Here is a 15,928-nt window from a genome sequence, read left to right on the forward strand (position 1 = left end):
TCTACTATCAGTTCTGCGCTGCTCTCCGCGCGCGATCTTCACGCGAAAAGAGGTCTGCCTTCAGGGGGCGCGCTCATTGTCAGAGACACGACACGGCTCAACTCTCCGTGTCACAGAAAAAAGCTGAGCACTGAACGGATAAGTTTTCCGTAGTGTTGTTTTTGAATAGTGCACAACCGCTTTAACTGGCAAGGCTTTAAAAGCATTTACTTGACAAACTTTATGAGGATGAAAGTGGAAGCGATCTGGCTTCGGGGCTTGCGCGCACACGCGTGTGTGTGGCAGCTATAAGAACGGTAATCAACTTACATAAACTGTAAAACATGCAGTTACTATAGTGATTCTGGGCATCTAGAATCTAAACTAAATTCAAAATGTATCACGCGCTATGGTGTGCTTCCTGAACATTGAACAGCGGTCCGTGTGAATCAGATCCTGCGCGTATAGTGTGCGTCATAGGAATTTAACGAGGCTTCGAGGCAGAATTTTTGCCTCAAGGAATTTTTGTAATCGAGTTAATCGAGTAACTCGATGAATCATTTCAGCCCTACTTAGCATAGATCATTGAATCTGATTAGACCGTTAGCATCTCGCTCAAATGAACAAAGAGTTATGATATTTTTTCTATTTAAAACTTTGTCTAACTGAACAAAATGATTTTTACTACTATATCAAAACTGGGACGTTACAGAGCTGTGCGTTTTGTATTACTACTAGTACAGAGTCCGTTCTCTGAGCATAAGCCCTGCCTGCGTGAGGCGCGCCGCTTCTAGATTCCTGCCTTTATTTGAGAGAAGAATATGTTCAGCCCCTTCCCTCAGAAGCTTCGATGTTGATTACTACCAAAGCTTCGAAGCTCAAAAAATGGTATTCGGACCAGCCCTAGTTACATCGTGTACTTAGACCGATGGAAAATGAAAAGTTGCGCTTTTCTAGGCCGATATTGCTAGGAACTATACTCTCATTCTTGTGTAATATCAAGGAACTTTGATGCCATACCATGGGTGCAGCAGGCGCAATGATATTATGCAGCGCCTGAAAATAGTCCCCGGCACGCTCCCTGTGCAAGCAGGTTGTCACATTGGTTATGTTGACGGAAGTTAACCTATTTTCAGACGCTGCATAATATCATTGACAGGACATTGACATTAGCAGGAGGTCACTTCAGAGTTCCTACTGGTGGTGCAAAGGCAACCAGAAAAAAATGGCTAGGGGGCGTATTACAGAAACAACTTTAGAATCCTATCTTATTTGTTTGGCAACCATGGCAAATGGCCAAACCCCACTGGTGTCCTAACTTCAAACCTTTTTGAAATCCAACGGTAAAAAAAATAAATAATAATTCACAGTACAAAAGCCTTTTCCGAGAGAGCGTTACATTTATTAATTATATAAGATGAAGAGCAGCGGCGTTTTGATGGTGGAGATACTTTTGGAGGACCCAGAGGATGTGCTGTGCTTTGATGATAAAATGCTTGTTAATAATTAGACTCCCACGACTGATTTTGCAGTTAGTTGACGAATTGCGACCAACATTACAGAGGCCAACGAGCCGTCACGGAGCATTACCGGTCGTTTTGTCACCTATTATTAATTTAGTCTTAGTCTTGTGCCAAATGTCCTTGTTAGTTTTAGTCATATTTAGTCATTCACATATCTTTTTTGTTAGTCAAGTTTTAGTCGACTAAAAGTCTCGTAATTTTGGTCAAAAGACAACTCAATATATTGACAACTTATGGCAAAATAAGTTACATAAAATATATATAATCTGCATAATGTATGTGCCACAACACCATAACTAACTGGTTGATTTACAGCGTAGATGCCCAAAATCAGCATTAGCTTATGAGACGATGGGCACAAATATTGATTTCGATCTTGATTCAGTATGAATTCATATGTATATAGCCTACTGTACATAAGGAAAAATAAGTTTGCCTTTTAGCACTATTTTAAACTTTTTGGGGGTTAAATTATATTTGCTTGCATTCCTTACCATTCACTATTATTAACATTTTAAAATTTCACAAATAAGTAAGCAGTTATGATCTGCAATACTTTGAGCAACTAGACTACATGTATATTGCTTAAAGAGCCATACAGGCACCTAGTGGGTAATGACATTACAAGTGAAAAAATATATATTTTTCCAGCCACAAAATTACTCTAATTTGCCTCTTTGCATTGGAATTCTCTATTTTAACCTTATGAGTATAAGTGTGACTAATTAGTAAGGAATACTTGAGGGCTAAATACAAGAAAACTATTAACATTAATGTTAACAATGTCGCATCTCTACCACTCTCCAGAATAAAATGATACTGTAAATGTGGCTGACATAATAATCAATGCACACTATGCTGTACTGTTTACCAAACATTGCTGCAAACACCTGTATAGTGAAGCTATTGTGTAACTTACACGGCTTAAAGGGTTACTTCAGTGATTTAGCATTAAAGTGATATTTCACCCAAAAATGAAAATTCTGTCATCATTTACTCACCCTCAAGTTGTTCCAAACCTGTATGAGTTTCTTTGTTCCGCTGAACACAAAAGAAGATAGAGTGAAGAATGTTTGTAACAAAGCAGATAGAGCAACTATTGACTACCATAGTATTTTCTACTATGGTAGTCAATAGTTGCTCTATCTGCTGTGTATCAGAAGAAACCCTGTAGTATATTCGAATTATGGTACTTTCCCCCCTCATATCCCCCTGAGACGAGAGAATTAAGCATTTTATTTCTGGAAAAGAAATCCACAGATGACGCAAATATCGTCATTTTTCGTCATCGGAGGATTTTTTAGCCAGAGCCTAAAGACTACAGCCAGTAGAGGGAGCTGTTCCGCATGTTTTCAACCCACTCATAAGGGAGGGATCTCATCTCACAGAATGTAAATGCGCACGGCTCGGCCTCTGGCATTCATAACGGAGCTGTGCAGAGAAAGTGAGTGTTTCAACTTTCAATGAATTCCTATGAAAGTTTAGCTTCCATATGCGATCTGAGAACGCGCCAGACTGGACACGCGCTGTAAATGACTGCCGCGCTTACCTCAGCTCTGTGCTCTGGTGATGAATGAAATCTGACTCCTGCTCCTGCTGCGTTTGTCTCGTGACTTTCGTTCGGCTCACGCACGTTATTGAAAAAACACATTCAGTTTTTAATTGTAGTGTTTGTTCTCTAGCTGAACGAAATACAATCATTACTATTTTATAGTAATGATTGTATTACTATAAAAATTAAACCGACGTTGGGGTGGAGTTGCGGTGGGTAGCGAAGCAAGTGCATTCTGGGAGTTGTTGTCTTTCATCCCCATGAGACAAATACATTTTCTGTCTTTTCACAGTCTAGAAGGCACCAAATAAATTTAAAAATAATTTCACATTTCTACTACATAAATGACCCAGTTTAAATACAAAGCTTAATGCTAAATCACTAAAGTAACCCTTTAAGCCATTCAAATGTACTGACAGTGCTAGAAGTATTGAGCACTCCGGGAACCATGTGACCACGCGCACGCCGCCACGAGATGACAGGCTGGCAGCAACTGTACTTGAGCAACAGCGTAGAGACGATTGTAGACGAAATGAAGAGAGATTTTATCTTAGTTTTTATTTTAAGCAAAACATTTTAGGCTCGTCCTTTTTCGTCAACAATAATGCATGTTAATTTAGTCTTAGTCTGCGTTTTTAGGACATTGGTGCAGTCTCGTCATAGTCTCGTCTTAGTCATGAAAAAAAAAAGGTTGTTGACAAACTTATTTAGTCTCGTCTGACGAAATTAACACTAGTTAAGACCCAAGATAGAAAGTTTCTGTAATACGCCCCCTGGTGGCTAGTTCCTATAACAGTTCCTAATTCACTGCACTTTGGGCTCACATATCATCGCATTCAATTTGGTGAACGTTCAGGTGGCTTTTTGTGAGCAAGCTCCAAGACAGAGAGGAATACGGACAAGCAAAGTATCATTTGGGCTTCTGGTGCACACCCAGACGGTCAACAAATGTGTGTCAAAAATCAGATTCCGAAACAAGTCAGTACCGTATCCGTGCATTAGGTCCTAAGATCTGCTCCTGTCTGTGTCCTTAATGTTAATCAAATAACAATAGCAAACCTTGCAAAATAGCCTAAAAAAAAAAAACTATGCAAAAAGAATCGTGATAAGATCGTGGTTCGTGATCTTGTATGTAAAGAAATTGTGGTATATTTTTGGCATATCACCAATCCCTGGTAGCTGTCCAAGCAAACCTTAGTGTGCATTTGCATGCCTTTTACACGTACATGCCAGACACCAGAACCACTTTAAAGATGTGCTGCACATTAGACGAGGGGGTTCCCATGCTGACATTCAGGGCTCTGTCAATACTGTAGGCCACCTGTCGAAGGTAACGATCTGCTTCCTGACCAAATCCGTCATACGGCACATAGATGTATGGGAACACACCATGCAGATGAAGACATGTCTTCTGGCCTAGAAACAAGAGAAAAAGAAAAAGCATCAGCATCATTTTATACCAGTGATGAAAGGGAAAACATTTTTAAATTAAGAGATTTTGTGCACTTCTCTTCTCAAATAAGGTCAATTCTACTCCTGCAGTCTGTTTGACAACACGACACTTCACTACAATAGACTTATCGAATGCATTTCAATGTTACAAATGTTGCATGTTTCTGCATGCAAACTCTGACCCATGCCATGCATACAAACATTTTTGAGAGAGCAGTTTGACGACACTGATGGTGAGCTGAGAGACTGATGGCAGATGAAGGCAAACCACTTTAAATCCTCATTATGAGTCCTAATCATAAATACAGTGCATGTTCACAATAACAGTTCAAATAAATAAAAGAATGATTTTTCCTTTCATTTTCTTTCAAGTCATGAATTTTGTCATTGGGGATTTCTTAAAGGGGGTCATATGATGCATGTATAAGATCTGCAGAGTTACAAAGTTCAAAATATCAAACCAAAAGACCAAACAGATATTCTTGTTAAAAGTTAAGGCTCAGCCACACTTTCCTAAAACGCTTCATTCAAACACGCCCCCACAAATGTAGGCAGGGGCAGAGTTTCATAACACCGCCCAAGTGTGTATAGGCCAAGAAAGAAGGCACAACTTTGATTCTCGCTGTAGTATTGTTGCTGCCAGTGCCGCCATGTCGTGGTGACGCTGTGGTTTTCATTGCGAAAGCCAAAGTACTTTGTTCGGCCTTCCAAAAGAGGACACAATTAGATAAGTGGTTAAGCTTTATTTACAACACTGTTCCAGAACAGTACAACCCAAATATTTGAATTGATAAGGTAGTACCGACATTATCACCTGTCAATATTGCTTTGAGAGCAGATGTTCAAAAAATGGTAAAGGTCATGACATTTCAGTCACACGCTTAAGGGCCACACGCTTAAGGGCCAAATCACAATGCACTGGATCGCTGGCCAATCAAAGCACACCACGCTTTTCAGAACGATGAGCTTTGTAAAAAAAAAAAAAAAAAAATAGACCCGTTTCAGAAAGGCGGGGCATTGAGGAACGACAATTTATGTACGGTATGTGTAAAATATATTTTTAAAACCTAAAAGCACAAACACTGCATTAAACCAAATACACAAAATTAATTTAGAACAGTCATATGACTCTTAAAATACTGTGCAAAAAACTTCTTGTGAAGTCAATTTAGTGTCTTGTCACACCCCTATTGGACACCATACTACACTTAACAATAGTCTTCACTATGAATTATAAATTAAAAATACAAGTTATACAGTCAAGAGCAATGAGTGTTTTCTCTTTGTCTCTTGTTTGATTAACATTAAATGACAGCCAGCGGCAGGATTATTCTGCTGTCACTAAAACCTATTGCACGGATCTAATATACTGACACAGATCCAGTTTTCACCCAAATGTTTACTAGGGATGCACTATATTATTCGGTACAACATCGGAATTGGCCAAGAAACGCTTAAAATATAAAAATCAGCATCGGCCGATATGCGCCTGCAATTACTAGGAGTAATAATATAAAAATAATAACTAGGAGTGCTATAGTGATAAGATCATGTCAGCAGTGTGGTCATTCTTGAAGTGAACTTGTATGTCAACAACTTTGCAGGGATTGCTCTGTAAATTAAATAGAGAATATAACTAATGCATATATGCTATTTTAAATACTGTAGTCTATGCCAGAGACATGATGTGTTAGTCTGTGAAAATAGCATTTCAGGCAGGCAACACAAATATTGATCTTGACATTGTTAGCCTCTTGTCTTTTTTACATGCCTTACACTGTCGCCTTTGGCTCGGCTTGCTCAGTTGGGGACACTATATTTTCAACTAAATATCCAAATAAATCGAATTAGTTTACTAAATTAATCATATAAACTAAATTACTGATCTAATGCCCACATTGTCACTGTATGATAATTGAAATGAGCTAGATGACATCACCGTTTTCTCCAGAGCGGCTGTACGGCCGAATCAAATTCTGTTGCATTATTTTCCTGTTTAACACTGAAGCTACTTTGAAACAATCTGCATTGTAAAAAGCGCTATATAAAGTTGACTTGACTGTACATTTAACTTAAAATATTTAATTTTGTACAAGAAAACAGCCCTTATTATTGAATCATTAGTAGCCTATTGTAGCTCCGTTGAATAACTCGGTAATGTATTGCGAAAAGTGTGTGCAACCTATTGGAAAGCCTGAATGGAGTAATAATTAGTTGGGTTTGTAAAATAATTATATTTAGTTTAAGTAAAAAAAAAAAATTATGTAAAAAGAGATATATTAAAATAAGAAGAGTTGTGCACTTTTTAAGCACTTTTTAAGTGGAAGGAAGCTACTTTTTTCCCCCTTATGCTGCGTTCACACCAAACGTGAATTGAGCGTCAAAATCGCGTCTAATTTCACGCGCAAACATTTTGAATGCATTCGCGCGTCCGTGGCGAATTGGACACGTAGAAATCGAGGCGTTCAAGGCACTCCAGGATAGATATGTCATAAAAAACACCACTCTACCTCTTTTCATTTTCATTAAACATATATATTAAGCATTAATAGCCACACAAATGTGGTCCAGGCAACTCCTACATTATCTTCACTGCATGTATATTTAAATATCCTTCAAATATAAAGTTATGAAACTTCTTTGCCCTCAGTCAAAAAGATTTGGCAGACAACAAATTATAAATTCATGAGAGCAAAGCTCGGCCGTTAGATCTACACAAGATGCACCACTACATGGCATCAGAGCCAGCGGCAAACGTCAGAAGGACTGGCCGAGGAAAGGATTGCCCGGTGATCGCCTGGATCTCACAACTCCAAAAACACAAGATTATTCTTTTTAAATAGGCGCTCTTTATAAATAAACCACAGATTTGAGCTTTAAACAACTACACGGATGAGTCATTAGTTGGGTTAGCAAAATAGCGAAATTATAGTAAGTAGAAAACAATATTTTTGTAAAGAGATATAGTAAAATACATGGATGTGACTATTGTGAGTTAAAGTCATAGTGCCACCAACTGGCAGCCGGAAGTGTCACTTTCAAAATTAAATCTGCCTCTCATTTTTACCCCATTTGCTTCAATCTTCGACAGAATAATGTCAACTAGGGCTGTAACGATTTGACCAAAAATAAAAACCTCGATTACGATTAATGAACGATTATTTTGCTTTTTTTTTTTTTTGCCCTCATAAGGTTGAGTAAGTTCACTGATAAGGTTTGTACTGTAAATATTTTCTACTATTAAAGGTGGATTTTTTTTTCTAATGAAAAAGTGCATTTCCTTGTGATTTTAAAGTACTTTAAGGAAACGGTTCACTTTCAGCAGTTATTGTCTATGGGGCAGATTTCTGCTTGTTGTACATCAGATACAGATACATTAGCATATAGGCCTACATTACATTTATTTGAATGCATTAATGGGAGAGTGATGGTGTGTGTGTGTGTGTGTGTGTGTGTGTGTGTGTATTACTGATACCGTCTCTACTCATTATGAAGCTGTGGTTTGTACTTACTTCAAAAGGTATTAAAATATATGCCTATAACGGTTGAGTTTCTAAGCTCCTTTAGTAACTTTAGTCACAGGACAGCGTTGACACTGCGTTTCTGCGCTGCTCTCTGCGCACGATCTTCACGTGATGTGCGAGCTTCTGTCTGAGTGTTCGTTTGTCACAATATATCAGGCATTAGTTCAACATAATACACATCTGATGGTCGAAACTCGTTTTAATGTTCAAACTGGCAGGGCTTAAACCACCTACAAATGACAAACTTTGTGAGGACGCACTTGATAGAGGTCTGCCTTCAGGGCGCGCGTTGCCTGAAGCCCCGTTCACACCGCCAGCGACACGATCCCATTCATTTCAATGGAGTGCTGGCGACTTCCGGCGTCACGAGCGACAGTGACCGTTGGCGACAGAATGTTGGTGTAAAGCGACGCGAGACAAGCGACAAAAGTTCAGAAATTTCAACTTTATGCAAATGAGAAGCGATTTTTGCGAGCGACAACCAATAGGAGTGAAGTCAGTGGAGTGCACGTGATCAGTCTTATGTACTGCTACTGCGGTGTTGTGTTAAGATGGAGATGTTGATTTTAGCTGTTAGCAATTTCCCTGTTCTTTACTATGTCTCTGTGTACATACCTGTCTATGGTACATACAGAGACACATTTAAAAAAAAAAGGATGCATGGAAGGAGGAGGGTGATCTGCTAATGACGTTTATAGGCAACCCGTAGTGGGAACGCCCACTAGCGACATGAATCTCTGGCGCTGGCGACATCATCACTGGCGGTGTGAACGGGGCTAGAGACGCGACACGGCTCAGCTCTCTGTGTCACAGAAAAAAGCTGAGCACTGAACGGAGAAGTTTTCCGTATTGTTGTTTTTGAATAGTGCACAATCGCGTTAAATGTTGAAACTGGCAAGCCTTTAAACGCATACTTGACAAACTTTATGAGCGCGAAAGTGAAAGCGATCTGGCTTCGGGGCTTGCGCGCGCCGTCTCGGTGTGTGTCAGCGCGTAGGCTGTAAGAACAGCAATTAACTGACCTGTATAAACTGTGTAAAACATGCAGTTACTATAGTGATTCTGGACATCTAAAAACACAGATAAGTGCTCTTGCATCTCTCTGTGTGCCTGCAAACTGCACTTGATGTGACTGATGGGGCGGAGTCACTTGAAAACCGAAATACGTTGGTTAGAGGTTCTGAATGTCGGTTTCGGTTATTTTTCGATTAATCGTACAGCCCTAATGTCAACACACCGCAGATGTACATCTACACAGATGATATCTTGAATACTGTTGTCACAGCAACGCATCAAACTTTAATATTGTTTTTGGGTGTTTTTGAGACTCTTAGCATGCTTTTAATTGAATGAAAACGCACACACAATGGGCATGGAAGAGGGGCTCTAAACAGCCACCTTTTGTCTAAAGTTGGGGGTTAGTTTCACTGATCTCATCAAGCCGGACAACCTTCTAATTTACGGTCATTCGCTCCGAATAACAGGAAGTAAGCTATTTTAGTTTGAATAAGGATTTTTTTTAACCAAGCTCTGAATTTAACTACTGCTCCAAACTTTCTCAACATGATGCCAACATATTGAAGATGCTAAATTGTGAACGGGTATTGGATATCTTAAACTGTGTTGCCATGGCAAGGGATTCAAGTAATAACAAAAGGAAACAGGAAGAGTCTCATATCTTGTAAATTATATATTATACACCATTTATTTCTATATAAAAATACAAATAAAAAGTAAAAATTATTATTAATGCATTATGTGCATGTTAAAAATATGCAGATTTCGCAAAATGATGAACAACGATTCACAGCGCACGTCATATCCCGTGATAATAAAATCAAGTAAATTATTAAACTATTATTAATTAATAATAATTTATTAATAATACATTTTCATGCAAGCTCCTCTGAGACTTGTAAAATGGTTAATAAAATGGTTGGGACTAGGGAGGGAACGGAATGAATTTCATATCACGATTATCAAGATTATCACAGTTTTGTTCAAATTAGATGAAAGTGTTCAAAAAGAACAGATGCACACACTGAAAACATTTCAACTAGTTTTATATTTGCTCTCGGCAAATACACACAATGATCAAAAGGTCTTGTGAACACATATCTATTGTGTGTTTTGAAGACTTAATTTTAAAACAAATGTTTTACTTTTTTCAAATATCATGCATAAACATTATGCTCTCAAAAATACAAGCATGTACATACATGGTAGCCCAGTTTGTGCTGAATACAGTGTAATAACACTTCTGCCATTGATGTGTTTATAAGCAACTGAAAAAAGCACAAATGTCAGAGCACGTCAAAACTTCTAAAGGGCCCCAAAACAGCTCAGACTCCTAGGGGTTAAGAAGGCTGAAAAATCTCCCGGCGCTGTTACTGCCTTCTGCCATTTCCTCTCATTCAAAAAACAACGTTGTACGCTGCGCATGCATCAGACTGATGCTGGCTGGACAGGATTTACCGGGAGTTTTCAAAATCATGATAATCAAACAGGGTTTTAATGATAATTAAATTTGAAACTATATAAATGGTGGTATATAAATTTATATACCACCACGACTTAGTCTATGTGTGGGACACACATACACACACGCACGCACGCACACATGCACAAACCAAGTGGCAACCTCCCGCAGTTTCTCTTGAAGCCAATACGGAAGTGACATATACTGCAATTCATTGACTGGCCCGCTAGGGACAGGCTCCAGAAAGGAGCAGAATCTCATTGGTACAAATTGTGGTTTTGGTCTATACGGCTAATTTTGCCCTTCATGACAACTGTGAGGGGGGTACATTTTTTTATAACTCATTCGTTTACATTATATAAAGCATTAAAGTTCTGCATAATTAAGGGCATGGCCACTTCGAGTGACGCGTCACTTCAGCTCCGGCCACGTCCCGCCTTTTTGCCCATTTTCTGTTATCCGGTAGTGACGCGCGATGGCGCGTGGCCAAGATGGTAACGGCAATCTCGTCCATACTTTGCGCTTCAGAACGGCTCATCAGAGTCCTATGGGTGACGTCACGGACACTACGTCCATATTTTTTTACAGTCTACTCTATGGTCTTAAACTCAGCCAGGTGGTCGCTGAATAAAACTCCCACAAATACCACGGTACAATGTCAGAATTACTTAATCCTATGACCAGTGTTCGTAACAGTTACCGTGCATACGAATAGCCTACAACTTTGCTTGCCATTGTATTTAGGGAGCTGCAAATAGGCGTTTTATAGACAAGGCATTCAGCATTTGCGTTTGGACGCACAAACTTGCTTAGCTATAGTGGCAAGCACATATAGAGCAACGCGTTTCCACTTTCAAAGTGTATGGCAATATTTCAACAAAGTCAAACAGTTAAAAGATGCTTTGAAAGTTTAAAACTTATCCTTGTCTTGAAGAGAGTGGGGGAGGGGCAGTGCATGGTCTGCACATGAACTGCAGCGTCTCCAGCAACACAGAGCTGCCTGGACGCCTGTCTGTAAATAATGCCGGGGAAAAAATATCGGCGAACGCAGCAGCCTTGTATCGGCCGATGCACGTAAAAACCGCAAATATCGGCCCGATATATCTTATGTTATTATTGATGCCCAAATAAATCATGCATGTGCGGTGTCGGCTCACTGATCGCTATAACATCGTATTTCTGCATGAACGCGGTTCAATATAGGGCTGCTCGATTATGGAAAAAATCATAATCACGATTATTTTGGTCAATATTGAAATCACGATTATGTAACACGATTATTTCACATGACTTTGGGAATGTGTTGTATTTATTAAAAATACACCTTTCAACAATTCAATTGAAATTGTAACATTTGTTGTACTTTTTGAACTATTAAAATAAATAATATAACATATATTCAAATCAAAGTATAAAAGTATTTACGTAAAAATGATAATCACAAATAAATAAGATCAACAATATGGTTCGGCTAGATATGCTTTTCAGGTACGTCTAACATTAGTTTTCAGGTACAGAAATGTCTCAAATGTAAAATAACATTGCATATTTGAGTGCATAAATTAAAGATGAATCCTATTAAACTTACAAAAGCTATTCAATCCGGATCGGATATGCGTCGTCTTTATCGACTGTATAAAGTTCACTTAAGGCATATACAGACTATGTCTGCTAGGATACTCATCAAGATGGACATGTTGACATACGTTTTGTGTGAGTTTGTCCGTTCAAGAGCAAGACTTGAAAGAGAAGTCAATATTTGCGCGCTGTGAGACGTGTGCGCGCTCTCGTATGAGCGCACAGAGATACATTTCCTCACAGCGCGCGCGGCTTCTCATTCGCGTCTTCTGGCACTAAACCCAGGTGATGACGGCAAAAACGACTGGTCATATTCAAACATACGGCAGCACTCGCATGCATTGAACAAAGTTTACAAAGAGAGAATTATTTGAAAAATATGAGGGGAAAAAAGGACGTTTACACGGCACCCCTGCTCTCGTCAGTTTTTGTTTCTTTATTAGATTGTCATAGGTCACTCTGTTTAATTTTCAAGTGGTTAAACAAATTCGTGATGTTCCCTTGCGTTGCAGCCACTACCATGTAGGAAATCTTGCACGTAACATGTTTCTGCTCGTCATCTGATTCCTCGAAGCCAAACTGTTCCCAGACAACGGAGTTGGTTTTGCCTTTTTTGCTCACCAAACGCTGCTGTAACTGCCCTCCTTCTGCCATCTTTACTCGCGCAGAGTTTTTAAATTCCAGCGGATGATATGCTCACGAGACTCCCGAACTGAGAGAGATTTGTGGCTTCGGGAGGGGCGGATGAGCGCATGCGCGTTTCATTCAGAACGCAAGGCAAAATAATCGTTTTTTCTCGATTGTACTATTTTGGTGATCGTTGGGAGGCAAAATCGAAATCGAAATTCGATTAATTGCACAGCCCTAGTTCAATATATTCAAATAGTTGTCAAAATGAATATCCTGTGAGTGTTTTATAACGGATGCTTGCCAAAGAAGTGTGTTTTGGAGAAGTTTGTGAGTATCAGTGATGTTTATACACACGAGCATCAGCTCCATAGAAGTGATTGATTGTTCTGACAGATATCAGATGACCATTGTAAAGTGCCATTGTGCCAATGGAGGCCTTTCAGAGCCATCAGATTTCAACTAAAATATCTTCATTTCTGTTCCGAAGATGAACGGAGGTCTTACGGGTGTCGAACGACATGAGGGCAAGTAATTAATCACAGAATTTTCATTTTTGGGTGAACTAACCCTTTAACATAATATAACTTATTCTTAATCATAATATAGTTAGTTTCTATTTGAAGACTATATGCTTAATATGTAGCTCTGTTTGACACATTTTGTATTGGGGGTCCCTCGATCGCCTAAGGGGTCCTTGCCCCGAAAAACGTTGAAGACCCCTGTTCTAGATATATCAATGTAGGTCTGATGGCCCGACCCAGACAAAACTACAATTACTTTCCAACCCTCTGGCAACGGCTTTTCCTGTCACTCATATGAGATTGCAGCTATCCAATCAATGTGGTTAACACATTAAGCGTTTCTTTTATAATAGACTTTATGGGAGAAAACACTTACTATATGTACATGATAAGTAGGGTTGGGAATCGTGAGAAATTTTCCGGTTCCGGTTCCGGTTCCGCCTAACGATTCCGGTTCCGATTCCGGTTCCATTAAAATTATTACACAAATAGTGGTAAAGGAAAAAGGCACAATACGCAACTCAAACAATCCATTTTGTGTTTATTACTTGCTCTAAAATTAATTTACAGGTTGGCAATGTCAAAAAAGTCCTGAACTGTACATATATTACAGTATTAATTAAGCCATTCTTGCAACACATTGTTTTTCAAATGAACACCTCTGAAATTGTCTTATTACATTTTATCTCTCTGTCTCTGAATAAAACCAAGTTATAAATTATATTTATTAGTTATATATTAATTTAATAGTAATTCAGTTATTCAGTGAACTTGTAAATAATAAATTGCAATTCAGCATTACAAAGGTAATTGTGCCTAAACGCTTACCTAAACCATGGTGACTCAACGGTTGACATATATATATATATATATATATATATAGGCCTTTCACTATAAATCTGGTATAAGCCCTGAGGCACTCTGTGTTGTAGCAAATGTTTTGTCAAATTGCTAGTGCAGCCTCCTTTGCATGTTATTAACTTTTCACATTTTGCTTCATTATTATTCATTCTTTGGAAATGAATCCATACTTGTGACTTTCTCTTCGCCATGCTGGTGGTCAACGAGAAAATATCTGACGCAAAACCGTAAATGTGTAGCGCGAGGGCTTTCAGGCTGAACTGCTGCACTCCTGGAAGCGGCAGGCAACGTAATTAATATTCATGAGGAGGTGAGCCAGGGTTGCCAGGTTTTCACAACAAAACCCGCACAATTGCACAATCGCTTCAACCCGCGGACATGAAACACAGCCCGCGGCAACAGTGGAAAACGGGAAAGCGGGAAAACCACGGACTTGGCAACACTGGCTGTCACTCGCTATGAAAGGATACGCTTCCAGCGCTTCGCACACACATTGCACCAGAACCGTTTTCGGAACCGAAACTTAGGAATTTTGCGCGGTTCTGGTATTTTTCAAAAATCAGTTTCGGTTCTGAATAAGAACCGGTTCTCGGTTCCCAACCCTAATGATAAGCCCAGGATGCATTAAAGGGTAACTTCAGTGATTTATCATTAGGCTTTGTATCAGTAGAAACCTGGTAGTATATTCAAATTATGGTACTTTCCCCCCTCACATCCCCCTGAGACGAGAGAATTATGCATTTTATTTCTGGAAAAAATCCTCAGATGACGCAAAATGACGATATTTGTATCAGAGAATTTTTGGGCCAGAGGCTAAAGACTACAGCCACTAGATGGAGCTGTTCTGCATGTTATCAACCCGCCCATAGGGGAGAGATCTCACGCACAGAATGTAAGACACAGAAAGCCACACAGACAATCATAACGGAGCGCGGTGCAGAGTAAAGTGAGTTTTTCAACTTTTCAATGAATTCCTGTGATAGTTTAGCTTCCATATGCGATCTGAAAACATGCCAGACTGGCGCTTAACGTTACCTCAGTTCTGCTCAGCTCTTCGTGATGAATGAAATCTGACACTGCTGCGTCTGTGCCGAGACTTTCGTTCGGCTCACTTTATTGAAAAGACACGTTCCGTTTTTAATTGTAGTGTTTATTCTCTAACTGAACGAAATGATTGTATTACTATGAAGATCAAAACAACGGTGTACGGAGTGGCCTCGTAGGGCAGCAAAGCAAGTGCATTCTGGGAGTTGTTGTCTTTCATCCACATGAGACAAATACATTTTCTGTCTTTTCTCAGTCTAGAAGGCACCAAATTCAAAAATAATTTCACATTTCTACTGCATAAATGACCCAGTTTAAATACAAAGCTTAATGCTAAATCACTGAAGTAACCCTTTAAGACAGCAATAATTAAGTATAAAAATATGAACCCAAAACGCGCAAAGTTTCACATTGTTTCCTCGGGAATATTCTAAAAACGCTTAATGTGAAAAACGCATTAAGAAGACTGTGCAAGACCAAACTCTTATTAATAAAGTATGTGCAAAAAAAAGGCAGATGAGCCCAGAATGAACGCAACGCGTTTATAATTACACGTTTAAAGCATTTTCCTGCACACTTAACGTGGCTTAGTTACAGACAGGGATAAATGAACAAATTCTGTACATACCGCACTTATAAAGAATAGGAGAGTAGCTATAGCCTATATGTAGCCTACATTAAAACAGATGAGCCCATTACGTTTTGCTTTATAACGGGTTTCCTAGATGTTGTTCAAAACGGTGATATTAAAAGTAGGCTATACACTTTATTGAACATGCGCTATA

At 39.1% G+C, this 15,928-nt stretch overlaps 1 protein-coding gene across 1 annotated transcript in view; it reads right to left on the reverse strand.

Annotated features, from left to right (window-relative positions):
• The window catches only part of rev3l (REV3 like, DNA directed polymerase zeta catalytic subunit), a 151,314-nt gene that overhangs the window by 117,544 nt on the left and 17,842 nt on the right, over nucleotides 1–15,928 (reverse strand). The window contains exon 2 of the mRNA XM_079831491.1: nucleotides 4,281–4,470. Coding sequence (XP_079687617.1) covers nucleotides 4,281–4,470 — 190 coding nt within the window. The remainder of the gene's footprint in view (nucleotides 1–4,280; nucleotides 4,471–15,928) is intronic.

Source organism: Gobio gobio (genome assembly GCF_949357685.1).
Source record: "Gobio gobio genome assembly, chromosome: 12".
Taxonomy (NCBI): Eukaryota; Metazoa; Chordata; class Actinopteri; order Cypriniformes; family Gobionidae; genus Gobio; species Gobio gobio.